This window comes from Hesperophylax consimilis, chromosome 25, assembly GCF_061612785.1.
Source record: "Hesperophylax consimilis isolate HC1 chromosome 25, BYU_Hcon_1.0, whole genome shotgun sequence".
Taxonomy (NCBI): domain Eukaryota; kingdom Metazoa; phylum Arthropoda; class Insecta; order Trichoptera; family Limnephilidae; genus Hesperophylax; species Hesperophylax consimilis.
Genome location: NC_142860.1, coordinates 27,891,813 through 27,908,284, shown reverse-complemented (window position 1 = coordinate 27,908,284; position 16,472 = coordinate 27,891,813). Strand labels below are relative to the sequence as shown.

Genomic DNA, 16,472 nt, shown 5'->3' with positions numbered 1-16,472 from the left:
TCTCCAAGTCCAAACCAATATAGATTGATTTTTTTTTCAACGCATTTTGCACTTCACTGTACACGTCAGAACTGTGGGTGGATTACAATTCATCCCAATGGCATAAGCGAAAAGTTGCTTACAATAATGTATATCGCCAACTATTCCGCCTACTGAGATACTGCGGCGTTACAGAAATGTTCCTGGAGGGACGAGTACACTCTTTCAAAGCGCTTCTCCGCCATCACATGGGAAGCTTATGGCGCAGACTACGCCAATCAAGTAACAAAATCATCACTGCCATGGTTGCCTTGATGGAATCCACCTGATGGCCATCTGGAGACGGGAGATGTCCAAACATCCTCCATAAACGGCTGCTTACACTCATTTTTGTGTTTATCTTTTTCTTTTTTCACTTAAATTCCGTTTTATTTGTGCCTATCGGAATCGCCTATGTATTATTATTTTTCTTACTCTAATTATGTATATTATTTCAAATATGGAATGTATTGTATTGCACTACCCCTGCATGCATTCCGGAATAAATTCTTCTTAATATTATTATTATAGACCAGAGGAATGATTCATTAAATGTAGAGCTTCATTTAAGACCCAGTGTAATACATTTTGTATGGTGTCAGTGCAACTAAAATATACAACGTCTGAATCTTTAATAAACAAAAAACGTACAACATTGGCTTACCCCAGTGTAGGTACTAATTGAATACAAACATTAATGTAACACACAGTGAACCACCCTCTACATGATGCTGCATTTCGTACGTACTGTATCAATTTTGAAAGTTTGTGACCAAATTGATAGGATATCCGATAATATCATTTGATTGCTCCAACTTTAGAGAGGACAAATTTATCAGAGCGTGATGAGAGAGAAACGACTGGACACTAATTGCTTGCTTTGGGAGTAACTTTTGGATTAACGGACTGAGTACTTCATGCGGTGTGACAACGTAATACTAAATACGGACAGTGTTCAGTGTTCAATTTCTAGCCCAAGTCAGTCAATTCGGATGTATAAATTTAAATGTTATTATTGAAGTTTAGGAGAAATGAAATTAATTGCTCTGGTGATCTGGCTCATAATCGATAACTTTACAAAATCGGATTGATAGGCGTAACTACCGATGATTTAATACCGATTTTCCTAAGTTGATAACGCAATGAATCAGAATTCGATATACGCTAGCAACACTGGCACATCTCTCTATGAATTGACATTCCAAAACGTCAGACGGCTACGTTAAAGTTAAAAATACTAATAAATTGACAATATCGAATTGATTTTTTTTTCATAGATTGGCAGTCCCCATGTATTTTTTGGCACTGAAGAGGGAGTTAGTATGTTCACTAGATCAAATTATATCTAACAACTTTTGTTTTGTTAAGCTGGAACGGAATCAATTGATCACGTCTTAAAGTAAGGCGATGCATTACGTCGTGTAATATTTTAAATTGAGCCGCTATAAATAACAACCTTTACGTAGATGGCGATAAGGTTTAAGTTCGCTCTTAACACCATCCGCCTGTTTAGATTTATGAAAGAAAAAAACATGGCCAAAAAGTGCCCTTTATTTTATTTTGTGGATGTTTAGGCATAAATTTTTTTTTTTCGATCATTTTATAATTTTTAACTTAATTTTCAACATCATACAATAAAATCATAACTGAAAATGGGTTCGTAAGTAGGAGATTTTGAACTTTAAAGCAGTTTTCATAGGCCTTATACTTTTTTTTCTGGGATTGTAAAAAGACTTCTAAATCTGAAAAATACTCGATTATTTCAAAGGCCAAGATGTATTCTACTCGCAGTATTTAATTAAAGCATCTGAAACATTTCTAGGCGAAAAAATTTTCAAACCAAAACACATGATTTTGCATTACTACATATGGCATCGCCTTAATTAATTCTATGGATCTTGTATCTAAATGTTGCGACTTTTGTCTATCGACTTCAGTGCATTGAACCAGAGTTATGTACAATCACTCACCGACAGACCCACAACTGAAATTAGTATGTTTTATCATGATGATGATAATCGGTTCACTATAAGTTTTAACTATCGTCTGTCACGAAAATATAATTAAGCGTCTTTTGCTTTTAGGGTAGTTTATTTTTACAGTATTATACCGTGTTGCCCTACCTCCGTCTCTCCGTCTCGCCAACATTTAAAAGCATTAAAGTGTCCATCTTCAGGGCAGATGTGTAAACGATAATTGTGGTTCCACCCCAATTTTAATAATAACCCACAAATAAACCACCATCATATTTTTTGCGGTGAAAATCTCAAATCAAGTCTGTCTTTTATTTTCTTTGAAATACAAGATTATCTCCAATCTGCCACGGATGTTTGAACGAGTTTTTGGCATCACGTACATATTTTTGAATATACGTTTTTTCTTCATACCAAAGAATTACGTATCCTTCACAGCACATCCTCTTAAAACGTCCCCAAAGTAGTTCGGAAGAAACCTGAGAGCTTTTAGAATTCTACCTTTCAACACGGTGCTTCAAGTCATTGTGATAAAAGTTCCATAACTAGATTTGAAAACCCCTTTTGCTTCGTACTTACGTCCATAAAGGTGAAAAAGTTTAAGGGTTATAACCGTAACTACCATTAACTTTTATTAGACGAACTTATTTTAGGTTTATATTAACGCTTTATAGATTTGTTAATTTTTTTTTCTTTTAACAGTCTGGAGCGTGTTAGATTATGGTATCCCCAATTGGGGTATGGTGTGAGGCTGAAGGTAGTGGGAAGGAAATGAGATGGGGGAGAAGAAGGTGGTTATTCAGATTGGGTCACCAAACACGGCCAAAGCTATTTCAAGCAACGTTTCAGGAGTGACGGACGTATGAATCTGTGTTTCCCACTGCGGTACAAGGAGACCAGTCGATAGAGTCCGGTTGGAGAGGTCAACGGGTCTCCGTCAATCAGTGTCTCCCGATCTGGGTTGGCACGCAGTAGGAGGGCTGACGCATCCGCCGTTAAGACAAACCCTCACCCCATGAACGCGGGTACCCCTGCTAAGTCGCCAAACGTGGCGAAACACTTGGGTGACCTATGGTACAAGTGTTGGTTATCCAATAAACGGTTCCCGGAGCGGCGGTACCCATACCCGCCTCCCAAATTAAGATAATAGAGATATATCCCGTAAAATATTGATTATTGTTTAGCTTTTTCATAAATTCGCTTATCCAAAAACTATAAACACTAGACTTAGGACGGATTGTTTCATAGAATTTGAACAGTTTTTCAAGTTTCCAAGTCAATTTTCAAGTTCTGTGAAAGTTCTTTTTAAGTTCTGTTATTATTTCAGTTCTTTCAAGCAATTAGCTTGAATATAGTCCCTTTGATAAAGTTCACCTGGTCTTCTGGTTCCACAATGTATCTTCCCACCAAGGCAGAATATTGGCACCATAGGTAAATTGGAGTCTCCTCATCATCTTCACATTTATTTATTTCTAATTTCCTACCCGGCCGGGCTTTTACATGTTATTTTATTTATTTATTACAAATAACATCTAAATAAGCACAAAAAAAAATCAAAACAAAATCAAAAAGAAAATAAAATAAAAACAACCATTTAACAACAAAAAAATCAAAAAGAAAATTCAAGACAAAATAAAAACACCCTCTAAACAAAAAAAAATCAAAACAAAATCAAAAAAAAAATAGAAAACAAAATAAAAACAACCTCTAAATAAAAAATAAAGAAAATAGAAGGCGAAATAAAAACAACCTCTAAAAGAAAAACAAATTCAAAAACGAAATCAAATCGAAACTAGATACTTCACCATGCAAGATGGGAAAATATAACAATATGAAAATTACAATACATTGGTAAGATAAGTTGATAAGATAAAGAGAGCTACGTAGTTTGTACATTTAGTTAAATTTGATGTTCTTATTTCTGAAATAAATTGGGTAATGACTTGTTTAATTTGGTAAATGATGTGTTGAATATATCAACAACATCTTTATAGTCATTACCCAAATTTTGTATGCGGCGAACGGGGGTATAGAATTGTGGTTCTGTGTTGAAGTTATCACAATAGAACGGTAGATAATGCCTCGATGTTTTTTCATACATATATTGGTGTTTTCCGCTCCCAGTAGCTGTATGTCTCCTGATGTGGCAGTATTCCGTTAGTAGTCCTAATCAGTAGTTCACTCAGCCAATTAAAGCTTTAATTTTTTAGTCATTATATGTACTTGAAACTTTGTTGTAAGGATCGTTTGGAGTCCTTTGTTCATATAAAATACTTTATAATGTTATTCAATCTAAATAAACTGCAAAAATTTAAAGGTTAAGACGCTTGACCACTTTAGAATCAATATCCTCGAAGACAGTCGGAAATTCGGCAGCCGGGTACTGTACCTAGAGCATCAGGAATGTATCCCTTCAATCCTGAAAGAGACGAAGATAAATCTGCAATATACTAATCTTGGACAGAAGACTTCACTCCAATTTTGAAATTTTGAAAGCAAATTTAAGTAAACGTGAATAATTTCCTTTGTACCAGCTATTAATATTAACTTTGTAACATTTTCAATATCTTTGTCCCCAGGTTCAATGGAGTTCACAGAACGCGACGTGGAAGTGTTCCGGAGATATCTCACCTTCTGTGGCATTGGGATTCAGAACGCACAACTCTTCGAGATGTCGGTACAAGAATATAGAAGAAACCAAATACTGCTGAACCTGGCAAGGAGCATATTTGAAGAACAGGTAATGAACTTAAATGTAATAACTAGACATCGGATTATATGCACTAACAAAGTGCCAAAATATGCATGCAAATATGCACTAAAAAAGGCCGAAATATGCACTAAAAACTCTTGATTTGCCCAAAATATGCACAATGCAAATTCAAAAAACCATTTATATTTTAATTAAAGACCGTACAAAAACAGCGAAATATTCTTAAAATTATGCATAGTTTTTGTGACAATATACAACTAAGTATTTTTCCAAATTTTCGAGCTCAAATCTGTGACGTTTGTCACCCAGTATTAATTTGTACGCCGAAAACGACCTCTCTACGTCAACTGACGTCATTGGACAAAATTTAAAATTTGGCGCCATTTCTGGAGATATCTGTTTAGGCAGGGTATGTGTACCTGTGCCGTTGATGTAGGCATTAATGTTCTTCATATCTTCACGACTCGGGTGTTTAAGCAAAATAGAGTCTAACTTTTTACGAATCTTTTCTGATATTGAATTAGGAAGGGCGTTGGCGAGTTCGATCATTGTTTCCAGTATTTCTATTGCTTTAATTAGAGGAAGGTTTTTTGTTTCAAATTTTTTTATGGTATCTGGTAACTTGTGGAAATGTGTTGAGATGAGGGCGATATTCTGTTTAATGGATGCGTCTTCAAATGTTAGCTTGCTTGAATGAATTGCAATGGTCTCAGAACTGTCAAATTGCCCAACTACTTGTTTTACGGCCTCAAAATTTTCAGCATAGAATAATACTGCATTTAGCCAAGTACCCCATCGAGTAATTATGGGTTCTGGCGGCAACGCTAGATTTGGCAATTGCTCTTTATAAGACTGTGCACACGACGGTGCTTTTAAAAACACTTTTTTTATAGAGGAAATCAATTTATTAACATTCCCATACTCTTGTCGTATCTCTTCTGCAAGGCGATGAAACCCGTGAGCTAAGCAGGTAATGTGTAGTAAATTTGGATAAAAAGTTTCCAAGGCTTGGCCAGCTTTCACCATGTATGGCGCAGCATCAGAAACAAACATGCAGATTTTTTCATCCCCAGAACAATTGGGAAACAAAGATCTTATGGAATCATTTATGAAACGAGCAACAGTTGAATGATTTGTTTTTTCTAGGATTTACAGGCAACCAAGTCACCTAGCTCCCTATACGTAGATGATACCTCCCGCTATTAAACGAAATATGCACGATTTGGGAAAAAAGGCTGAAATATGCATTAACGTCGTAATTAGAGAGTTATGTGCATTTGCATATGCAAATATGCAAATGCATATAATCCGATGTCTAGTAATAACTCAATCAATTTGAAAGGTTTGATAAATAACTTAATAAACTAAGTAAGCAAAATCAAATCCAATTTCGCCGAACCGAAAACCATTCATTGTATAACCAACACCTCTGCCATAGGTCACTCCAAGTGGTTTGCTACGTTTGGTGACTTTACAAAGGTACCTGGGTTCATTCGTGGGGTTTAACTGATGGATGAGTCTGCCCATCTTCCGCATTGCGGGCCGGATCGGGAGAGGCCTCTTGAGAAATACCCTTAGACCTCTTCAGCCAGGCTCTCTCGACCCATTGCCTTACATCGCAGTAGGAGGGATGTATTCATATGTCCATGTGTGTCCAGTCTGGAGACACTGACCACAGATTCCTACCCACCCTCTCCTTCCTTTAATTAAAAATACCCTTCACAGCATCCTTAAATACGCGAGGAGAATTGAAACATTTGCTAATTTATCAAAAATATCTTCAAAATATTGGTAATCCGGTTAAAACGGAATTGCAGTCCGTTTTGTAAATTCTCAACCTATTGGAACATGTGTTCATGCACCTGCATTTGCCTTGATAATATACAGTGACAAAAAGCGGACATATTATAGATATAGATTTTTAAAATCGTGATAATATGTTCGTATTTTTCTAAAAGTTTGTTAGGAAACCTAACAATTCATTAGTTAATGGCCTTCAATCCCGTTTTTAACCGGATTACGAATAATTTGAAAAGATTCTCAATAAATTATCATTATTCAATATTCCTAATTTTTCTCCATGTAAAGATGACTTAAGTAATAAAAGTTAATGTAAAAAAAAGAATGTGATAAATAAAATTAATGAATTTGATATAATTACGTGATAACTGAATGAAGTTCACTTAATTAGTATATATATATTCTTTTTAAATTCGTAATAACTGATTTGAAAAAAAATGTTTTAAAAAACACGGTAACCGGATAACACAATACAATGACCTGCAGTTAAATTTCCTCTATAAAATCTCTAAAATAAAGTGGAAATCTTAACGCGACATAAGTGATGAAGTCCCGTAAAACAATATTTTGCGCACGGCCCCGCGTAATGGACGGACCTACGGTCGACTTTGCCCTAGCAGGCTTAAAAATCGATCTTTTCGTGGGGTATACTTTAATTATTTCTGATACAATAACATATTACAAATTAAAATCTCAAATGTTTCTAAAGGGATCTCTCGGAATGTTACTAATTCATCGTCTAGAAAAATAAAATTTGTTGTTTACCGCTAGTTTAATTGTTGAAAAACTTTTTATAAAATTTTAAAACCGTTTTACATAAAATATTTTAATTGTAAGGTCATGTTTTTATTAATCTTAAGTCCAGGATTTTCCAATAAGAGGTGTTATTTTGATTTTCAATCGTAAAAGATCAATGGTTTCGTTGCTTGTGTGGCACGTAGCGCCGTTTTGTTGAAAGTTAACGTTGTCCAGATAAATATCATCCAATTCCAGCCATAAAAAAAGCATTAATCATCTCTCGATAGCGCGTTCCATTCACTGTAACTGTTGCTCCAGCCTCATTTTCGAATAAGTAAGGTCCAATGACTCCGCCGGACCAAAAACCGCACCAAATAGTCACACGTTGAGAATAAAAAGGCTTTTCAACAATAAATCTTGGGTTTTCCGAGCCCCCGATGCGACAATTTTGCTTGTTGACGAAGCCACCGAGGTGGAAATGGGCCTCATCACTCAAGATGATTTGCGTTTGATTCACTCAAGCGAATTTTAATAATTTCAATGCGTTGTTGAAGCGTGTATCGTTCCATTTTTTATAAATGGTGTAGTTTCTACTTGTCAAATGTCAAAAAATGACATCTTAAAACGTAACATCTACCGAAATAGCGGGCTATTCAAAATAACACCTCTTATTGGAAAACCCTGTATATATAGCTTACATCCGGATCCCTCTAGAAACATTTGAGATTTTAGTAATACGTTCCTCAGAAATAATTAAAACGTGAGCGTCGAGCAAGCCCTATTATAAGAGTCTTATGTCGCCATAGGTTATGCAGTTTAGGTTCATAGGTTCATGAACCTATACTGGTTCATGGCTTTTAATGACTTGTAAAGGTATCATATTTTAAATGTTTTGCTGAATTGTCATTTTGTGGAGTTATCATGGAACGGAAAATCCAATGCATTACATAGAAAACTAATGGTTTTTAACGACCAGAGTTAACTACAAGTAGTTATGGTTATTTTTAAGTCTCTATTCCTGATGCAGTTAAGTGTTTAACTACTCGTTAGAACTAACTGCACGTAAAACTGAGAACTTTATAGCTAATTAAAACTCATTTGAAAACTGGACCACGGAATTCATTAAATCTACTCTAATTAGAAATTTATGGCGTCTTTGGCTATTTTTGGAGGACTTTATGTTCTGGTTTCATGGGCTAGCTTAATGGTTTATCATTTGCTGTATTCACGCTGCAGTTAATTCGAAATTATTTTGATGGTGATTATAAATGATTTAACAACCTTTTTGGTTTGATTTTACAAGGATTCATGTGGTCTGAAGCATGGTTTTATTGCTGGAAATATTTGAGGTCGTAAGGGTATTCCGCATTTCCAAACGCGACATGCTTGTAAAACGAAGGAAGTGTCGCAAATGTTTGAGTAGTGGCTAGAGATTTCAATGGTTCTAACGGTTCTATGATAACTCAACACAGTGACAATTCAACACACTTTTAAAAAGTGATATAAAGTCTTTAGAAACGATGAAATTTTTTTTTTAAACTAACTTAACCTACTTAACCCTGTAAATAAAGTTTTTGTTTCATCACTTTACATGACTTTATATAACTTTTTAAAGATGTAATAAATTAACATTGTGATGATTTATCCTGTCACCGGTTCTAACACCAAGGCGAAGACAGTCTGTATACTTAGAATTTTTTTTAAATATCTCAAAATGTCAAATAGTCGGTTTTTTATGAATAAAAAATCCAGTAATCTTTGATTACAACATTGATAACAATACTCTTGATACATTTACATAAAAAAGCTATCATTTGTTAACCACATAACGGATAAAAATCTCTATCAAGGGGTTACAAGTACTGAGATTTATAACTAGGTTAACTAGAAATTTCAGCAATATGAAATGTATTAAACTGTCTTTAATTATGTCTTTTGCCTTTGTTATAATAAGTCAACTTGAATACAATTCTCCTGTCGTGGGTACGTTACAATATTCATGTACAAGCTATTGAAAGAATACAAAAAAATTCTTACGTTTTCTTTGTTTTAAAATGGGTGTTCCAGCAATTTTGTTGACAGACGGATTTTCACTGTGTTAATATTTCTTTATAAAATTCTAAATTATGCATTTCATAGTCCAGAATTGCTTGCATTTATAAGCTTTCGGGATAAGTCGGTTTTTATTTCAGTGCAGAAATTCTGGTACTAACTACCATATGTATTTCTCATTGCCCAGAATACTTATGGAGGGAATAATTATACAGAGTCAGTGGACAATTTATCACATAACAAATACAAAAGATTGTTACTGAGACAGTTAAATTACGTAAAATAAATATGTAGGAACTGTATTAATATGTCATTTTTACTATCCATATGTAAAAGACTCCAAAAAGGGCGTTAATAAATTAAATAAACAGCGAAAAATATTCCTTCAGGTTAGTCAGGTGAGTTGATATTGTTACATGTTTAGAAAGGAATGGAAAAAGTATGAAGTTTGAGTAATTTTTAATGTGAAATGTTTGAAAATACATGATATGTTATCAAATGCACTCATGTGTTTTGTAGTATTTCTAGTTTTTTTTGTTGTTTGTTTTTGGGGTGTTATGCCGTGTTGCGCTAACTCCTTCTTTAGCCGACGTTTCGGACAGCGTTGCAGTGTCCATCATCAGGGCAGATCCGGTAGATCTGAAGATGTGAACACCCCAAAAACAAACAACAAAAATGCTTTTGGCCGTGAGAATCTAAAAACTTACCTATTTCTAGTTTTGTTTATTTCAGTTAAATAAAGTCATATTGTGATTTATTTTTGAGGTTATTATGTTATTATGCCTATTATGCCGTGTTGCGCTATTTCCTTCTTTAGCCAACGTTTCGGACAGCTTTGCAGTGTCCATCATCACGATTCTAATGTTTATTACCTAAAATATAAGGTATACCAAGAATATACACATTTTTGGCTTGTAGCTTCCTCTTAAGAGCATTCAAGCCCTTTTTAAACCCGATTGAGAATAATTTTGAAGAGATTCTTAATTGATTAGCAATACTCAATTTTCTCAGTGTACAAAAAAAATAATATTAATGAAATTAAAAAAGGTCATTTGTGTCTATTTATTTGCATATTGTAAATATCATGTTAAAAATGATGTTCTGTAATAAATCTTTGCGTAGTCATCAGCAAGCAATAGTGATTTAATGATTGAGGATAATATTAACAACTCTCGAATATCTGAAAAAGATTCGGTTGGAATTAGGAATTGAACCCAGGACCTCAGCCTTACCTCTTAGCTAATTTGACAAAATCAACTTTGGTCGCATTTAACTGTACCTATCTACTCCGTTTAAGAACCACGAACGTTTTCTTCGCGTTCATTGCTGGCTTTGATTCAATTATATTATGTTTCACAATATTAAGGTTAAACACAACACTCTGTATAATCTACGTGTTCATAGATGGCGTTCATTTATTTAGTTTATTAAAATATACTTATTGCAAATTATGTTTTAGTATATTTAGACGAATTAGGAATATGAATAAATAGTTTTATCCGTACACAACAAACTCAACGCTTTCAAGAACGGCATACAAATACAATATTGAATTGAATCAGCGATATAATTTTGAATTTGTATGCCTTTTGTATTGTGTTTTTGTGCGGAAAATACTATTTATTCATTTTCATTTTGGGCGCAAACAAAAAATTCGTCTTAATATTTTCAAGTATTACTTAGGAAAATGATTATTTTGTAATAAAATAATTAAAATAACGCGTAATTTATAACGAGCGTTAAGTTTAACCAAACCATTGACTAGATCACGTGACACTTCAAAATCTGTCTGTACTAAATATTCGGCCTTGTCATTAGACTGCACAAGAACTGATTTTGTTTTTTTCCTAAATACTTGTTCATTTCTTCCAGAATAACCTGGAATGCCTGGTGACGAAGATAATGACGGAAGCCAGAGATCTTCTCAAGTGCGAGCGCTGTTCAGTTTACCTACTAGATCTGGATTGCTGCGAAGCTGTAAGTATTTAACACCTAACGATTATTCTTTACATACTATTAAATGTAATAGCTTATCTAAGCATTTCAGGATCACTGCTAAGAATAAATTCACGAACACCGTATTTTTAAATACCTCTTTGGAAGTGACCCCATCACTTTCCCAACGGTGTTATAAGGAAACATATATATATATTTTGGTTTCCCCCTTTACCGCACATATCAAGACTCTATCTCGCTACGTCTATTTTGAACGACTCTACAGTCTGAGAGTCATCTAGAGCAGGGGGGCTCAAACGGTCGATCGCGATCGACCGGTCGATCGCGAGTGCTTTTTGAGTCGATCTCGAGAAAAATTTCCCATTTTTATTGCCTTCTTTTTTATTATTTGTTTGTATCTTGTAAGACTGAGTTACTGAACGGAGTGTTCTGAAACAGCTGGCAAATTTCGTATTCGCAATGTTTGGGTCAACTTACTTGTGCGAGTCTGCATTTTCTGAAATGAAGATAACTAAGTCAAAATATCGCAATCGACTAACTGACGAACATATGTCATCGTGCTTGCGATTAGCACTCGGTAATTACGTACAATCGTATGAAAAGTATGCTGAGGACATGCAGTGCCACGCTTCAACATCCAAAGTCATTATTTAGTTTAGAAACTAGAACTCGTTTGTTTTTTTGTAAGAACCAATAAACTTGCAATTTTGAATAAATATAAGTTTTTTCATCGACTTTTTAGTGCAGACCTTCACCTACCTTGACTACAAAAAATGCATATTGCGAACTAATTTCTGTCGTTCCTCCAAATTCTGTGTGGATTCGTGGCCATGCAATTATGCAACGTCCCTATATATACACTTATACCTGCGCCACGATACACCCTACCTACATAGAGGACAATCCTGCATCACACATACTTGCAGTCTCTCAGAGTCGATCGATCGGAATCTAATAATATTGAGGTAGATCGCCAGCAGTTCAAGTTTGAGCACCCCTGATCTAGAGCGAATACGGGGTTAGTGAGCAATATGCAAGTACTTACATTAACATAAAACAAGGAAAAGGAAAATTAAAACAGCATCCCATTGAAGAATTCATCCGAAATAGGTAACATGAGCATACAAATAATATTAGATAAGATATTCCACTAACTGCCGGGCAGTCCCAATAAATCTATTTGAATTTCCCTTTTGTTTTCGTGAATGAAATAATGCAAATCTTTGAAGTGGAAATTAACACACTTCCCGAAACTCAACAGACAGACTCTTTGTCTATGCATTCTATCACACGGAGAAAATGCGTAATGCTGATTTATTAAAAAACTCTTCAAATTTTTGGTAATCCTGTTAATAACAGGACTGCAAGCCGCTTTCTGATAAAGTGTTGGTAAATTCACAATAATATCGGAAGACGTGTTCGAACTGTTGTCATTTGTCTTAATAATATGTCATGACGAAATGCAAAATGTTTTTATGAACATGTGTTCGGAAATAGTGATCAAACATTGGCATTTTACTAAAATCATTCGTAAATGGCCTATAATCCCGTTTTTAACAGGATATAATTATAATTTAAAGAAATTCTTAATACATTAGCAATATTTTTTTATCAGGAAGTTTTCTTCGTGCAACTTTTGGTAGCAATTACGCGTACACACGCGAACTTATACGTATTTCTGTGAAATTAGATAACATTGCAGCAGTTAATATATCATGAAACTAGCTTTTTTTTATTTATTATTTGGTACAATATTTTTAACATTTCAAAGTTTTCCAGTAATGTTGGCCTCACTGGGTGGCTTGCCCGTGCGGATACTTCATTTTATAATATGAAAATATAATCTACATCATTTAAAGAGAAAATAATACATTTAAAATATAATCTTGTGTGTTTGTGAGTGATGTGTGTTTATATTGGTTTTGTGTGTTACGTGTAGGTTTTAATTTTATTTTATGCTATGAAATTTTGGTAATATTGTCTTCTTTGTTCTTTAATCCATTTTGTAATTTTGTGTGTGAATTTATTTTTATTTTCCTCAGTTTTAATTTCAAGTTTTACAATGTTGAAAGCTTTTATAGCATGGTTTTGGTAGTGTCTTTGTCCGAAGCTTGAATTTACTGCCGGAGTTTTTATGTTTTCTTTGTACGCGTGTCTAATTGGTCTTTTAGTGTTATTTTGTGTATGTTGAATTATTTTTTGTCACAAATGTAGTTTAGTAGTGTTTTAACGTATAATTGGCTTGTGTCTAGTACATCACAGTAGTACTCTTGAATCACATGTATATATATATATATATATATATATATATATATATCTTTACCCCGCCATGCTTTGTTGTAGCTCAGTTTGTCTGTGAAGATAGAGAAACAATAGCGTGTTTTGCTTTTACAGATGGCGCTGTTTTTCAAAAAAGGTTTTTTTACCCATCGCAGGTAACATCTATATAATAAATAAAAACATACGCGGATTCAAATCAAAATCGTTGTCATAATTTCAAAGCAATCAAAGACTTAAGATTTTGAACAAACGAATATTAACATGTAGAAGATAGATGTCCGCCCTGCCCAATCGGGATTTGGTCCAGTTGTTAGCGCGTTTGACTCCAGTCCCAGGGATAAAGGTTCAATCCTTATTAATTAAAAAAAATAATTAGATATATCATGTATCATAGTAAAAAAATATTTTTACGGGTTGATATTTTTTATATTGCCCAACTCCACACAGGAGGCAGAAAATAATATCCCTCAGGGCCTGTCAACATGCCTCCTGAAGAGACCCAAGCTGTAGGAGAAAAAAAACACAGATACCGGCATAGGGTTTCACAGCCGAATTGTTGAACTCAAAATCTACCCGTTCTCATGTGACAAGAGTACAAATGTTGAGCACGCGTTTAGCATGTTTCCCGACTGTGCACTGGTGCTGAAGGAATCAATGGCACTAGTTCCTAGGACCATCTTCCATTGAAATACTGGCAGAACAAGGACAGCATTGGCTGTGCTGTAAAGATTGCAATCCGTTTGTTAAAATAGGGCAACCTATCCAACGGACCGCCTGTTTCTGCACAGAGTCAATGGTTTTTTCGAGTGTTCTAGTAAAAATTAGGACAGTATCATTTTAAAAATAATGAAAAGAATACTTTTATAACACTGTGAAGTATTAAAAAATTTCACAATATTAAAAACTTTCACAAATTAAAATACTTCCACAGTATTAAAAATGACATTCGTATTCGTGTGTACAAACAAAAATATTTTTTGCACTTCATGGAAACCGAACAGGATTACACCTTTATTTTTTGTAGAAACCATTTGGTAATTATACCTTCTTGAGGGTGTTAACCCAGTAAAACCTTTATTCATTTTTATAGGAATAAGAAAATCCAGTCCATTTTTTTATCACCACATATTTTATTGTTATATTTAGTTTTAATAGTTAAAATAATATTCAGTTTTAATTTTTCGGGTCCCCCGAAAATGCATCAAATCTATACACGTAATCAAGACATGCCAAGAATCTCCAAATTTTCTTTACAAAAAGATTTTCTCCGCCAAAACCAAATTCTTGAAAAATCGTAGAAATTCTCCACAATTTGGGGAAGTCTCTACGAATCGGCAACCCCGATTTGGATATTGTTGACCATAGATATATGACTCACGTAGACTGGTTGTGATGAATCAACAGATTCAGTCGTATCAACTAAATGGTGTGTTTTATTCGTTTTTAAGGCGATGCCATACGTAGTAGGTAATGCAAAATCATGTGTTTTCGGTTTGAAAATTTGGTCGCCCAGAAGTGGGTCAGATGCTTTAATTAAATACTGCGAGTAGAATACATCTTGACCTTTGAAAAAGCCCAGAAAAAAATAATGTATAGTCCTATGAAAACTGCTTTAATGTTCAAAATCTCCTACTTACGAACCCATTTTCGGTTATGATTTTATTGTATAGTGTGGCAAATTAAGTTATTTATAAAATGATCGGAAAAAAAATAAATATTTACGCCTGAACATCCACAAAATAAAATAAAAGGCACTTTTTGGCCATGTTTTTTTCTTGCATAAATCAAAACAGGCGGATGGTGTTAAGCGGGAATTTAAACCTTATCGCCATCTACGTAAGGGTTGTTATTGATAGCGGCTCAATTTAAAATATTTCGCGACGTAGTGCATCGCCTTAATCCACATGAATATATGTATGTTTTTTAATTCAAAATATTTTTCACTGGAGTTCCTTATTGTACCAAAAGGCTTGACATTCAAAGTCAAGTGCTGAATAGACACCGTGACAAACCAATCTTTGGAACATATAACATGTTTTATTCTTTCAGCACTCCCTCGTTGCGACCCCGTTACAAAAAATGCAGATAAAATGACGTGTTCACGTACTGAAACCGCTATCGGCAAAGTTAAGGGTAGTTCTTAGCTCCACATCTTTCAGAGAAGATGGGTCCCGATTAGCCTGTCGAGTCTCCGACGATGCGAATCGCTTCCAGCTGTAACTTCCTGGCAGTAGTTCTAGAAGCAGAAACTTCGGCAGTTCGTTCAAAACTCTCGCGGAACTGGGGCGCCATCTACGATCTCTGCGGGAAGTTGGAAGATTAAAGAAATGACTGCGGGGATTTCAACAGTGACAACAATAAGATTAATGCTTTGTTATGTCGGAACTTTATGGAGAAAATGAAGAATTTATGACTGCATATTACTGTGGATTTAAATCACTGCTTGCGTACTCTGTTCTCAGAGCATACAAATAATGCAGTTAGTGAAATAAAAGCTATTTGGGAAAGCAAGAATTTCATTTTGAAGTCGAGTGTGGATGCCGTCGCCCTGGGAACCATTCATTGATTAATCAATACCTCGCCATAGGTCACCACTAGTGGTTTACTACGTTTTGTGACTTAGAGGGGGAGCTTAGATTCATGGAGTGAGGTTTGTCTGGGCGGGTCCGGATTGGGAGAGACCGTTTGTCCTCTTCAACCGGACTCTCTCGATCCATCGATCACCTTGCACCGCAGTAGAAGGGATAGATTCATATGCGTGTCACTCCTGGACACACTGTCCCCAGGTCTCGCCTACTAACTAAACACCTCTCATATCGTTTCCTTTTTAGAACCTCCTCTCCTCAATTTCCCTTTTAAAATACCCACATCCACAATTATTTTCCTCAGAGCAAGAATTTTCAAATAAAATTAATAATGATCTTAAAAAAAGAAAACATGTA

At 34.8% G+C, this 16,472-nt stretch overlaps 1 protein-coding gene across 1 annotated transcript in view; it reads left to right on the top strand.

Moving 5' to 3' along the window:
• The window catches only part of LOC149411761 (cGMP-specific 3',5'-cyclic phosphodiesterase-like), a 341,390-nt gene that overhangs the window by 169,823 nt on the left and 155,095 nt on the right, over positions 1-16,472 (top strand). The window contains exons 4-5 of the mRNA XM_089646730.1: positions 4,571-4,731; positions 11,167-11,271. Of these exons, the coding sequence (XP_089502856.1) occupies positions 4,571-4,731; positions 11,167-11,271 (266 nt within the window). The remainder of the gene's footprint in view (positions 1-4,570; positions 4,732-11,166; positions 11,272-16,472) is intronic.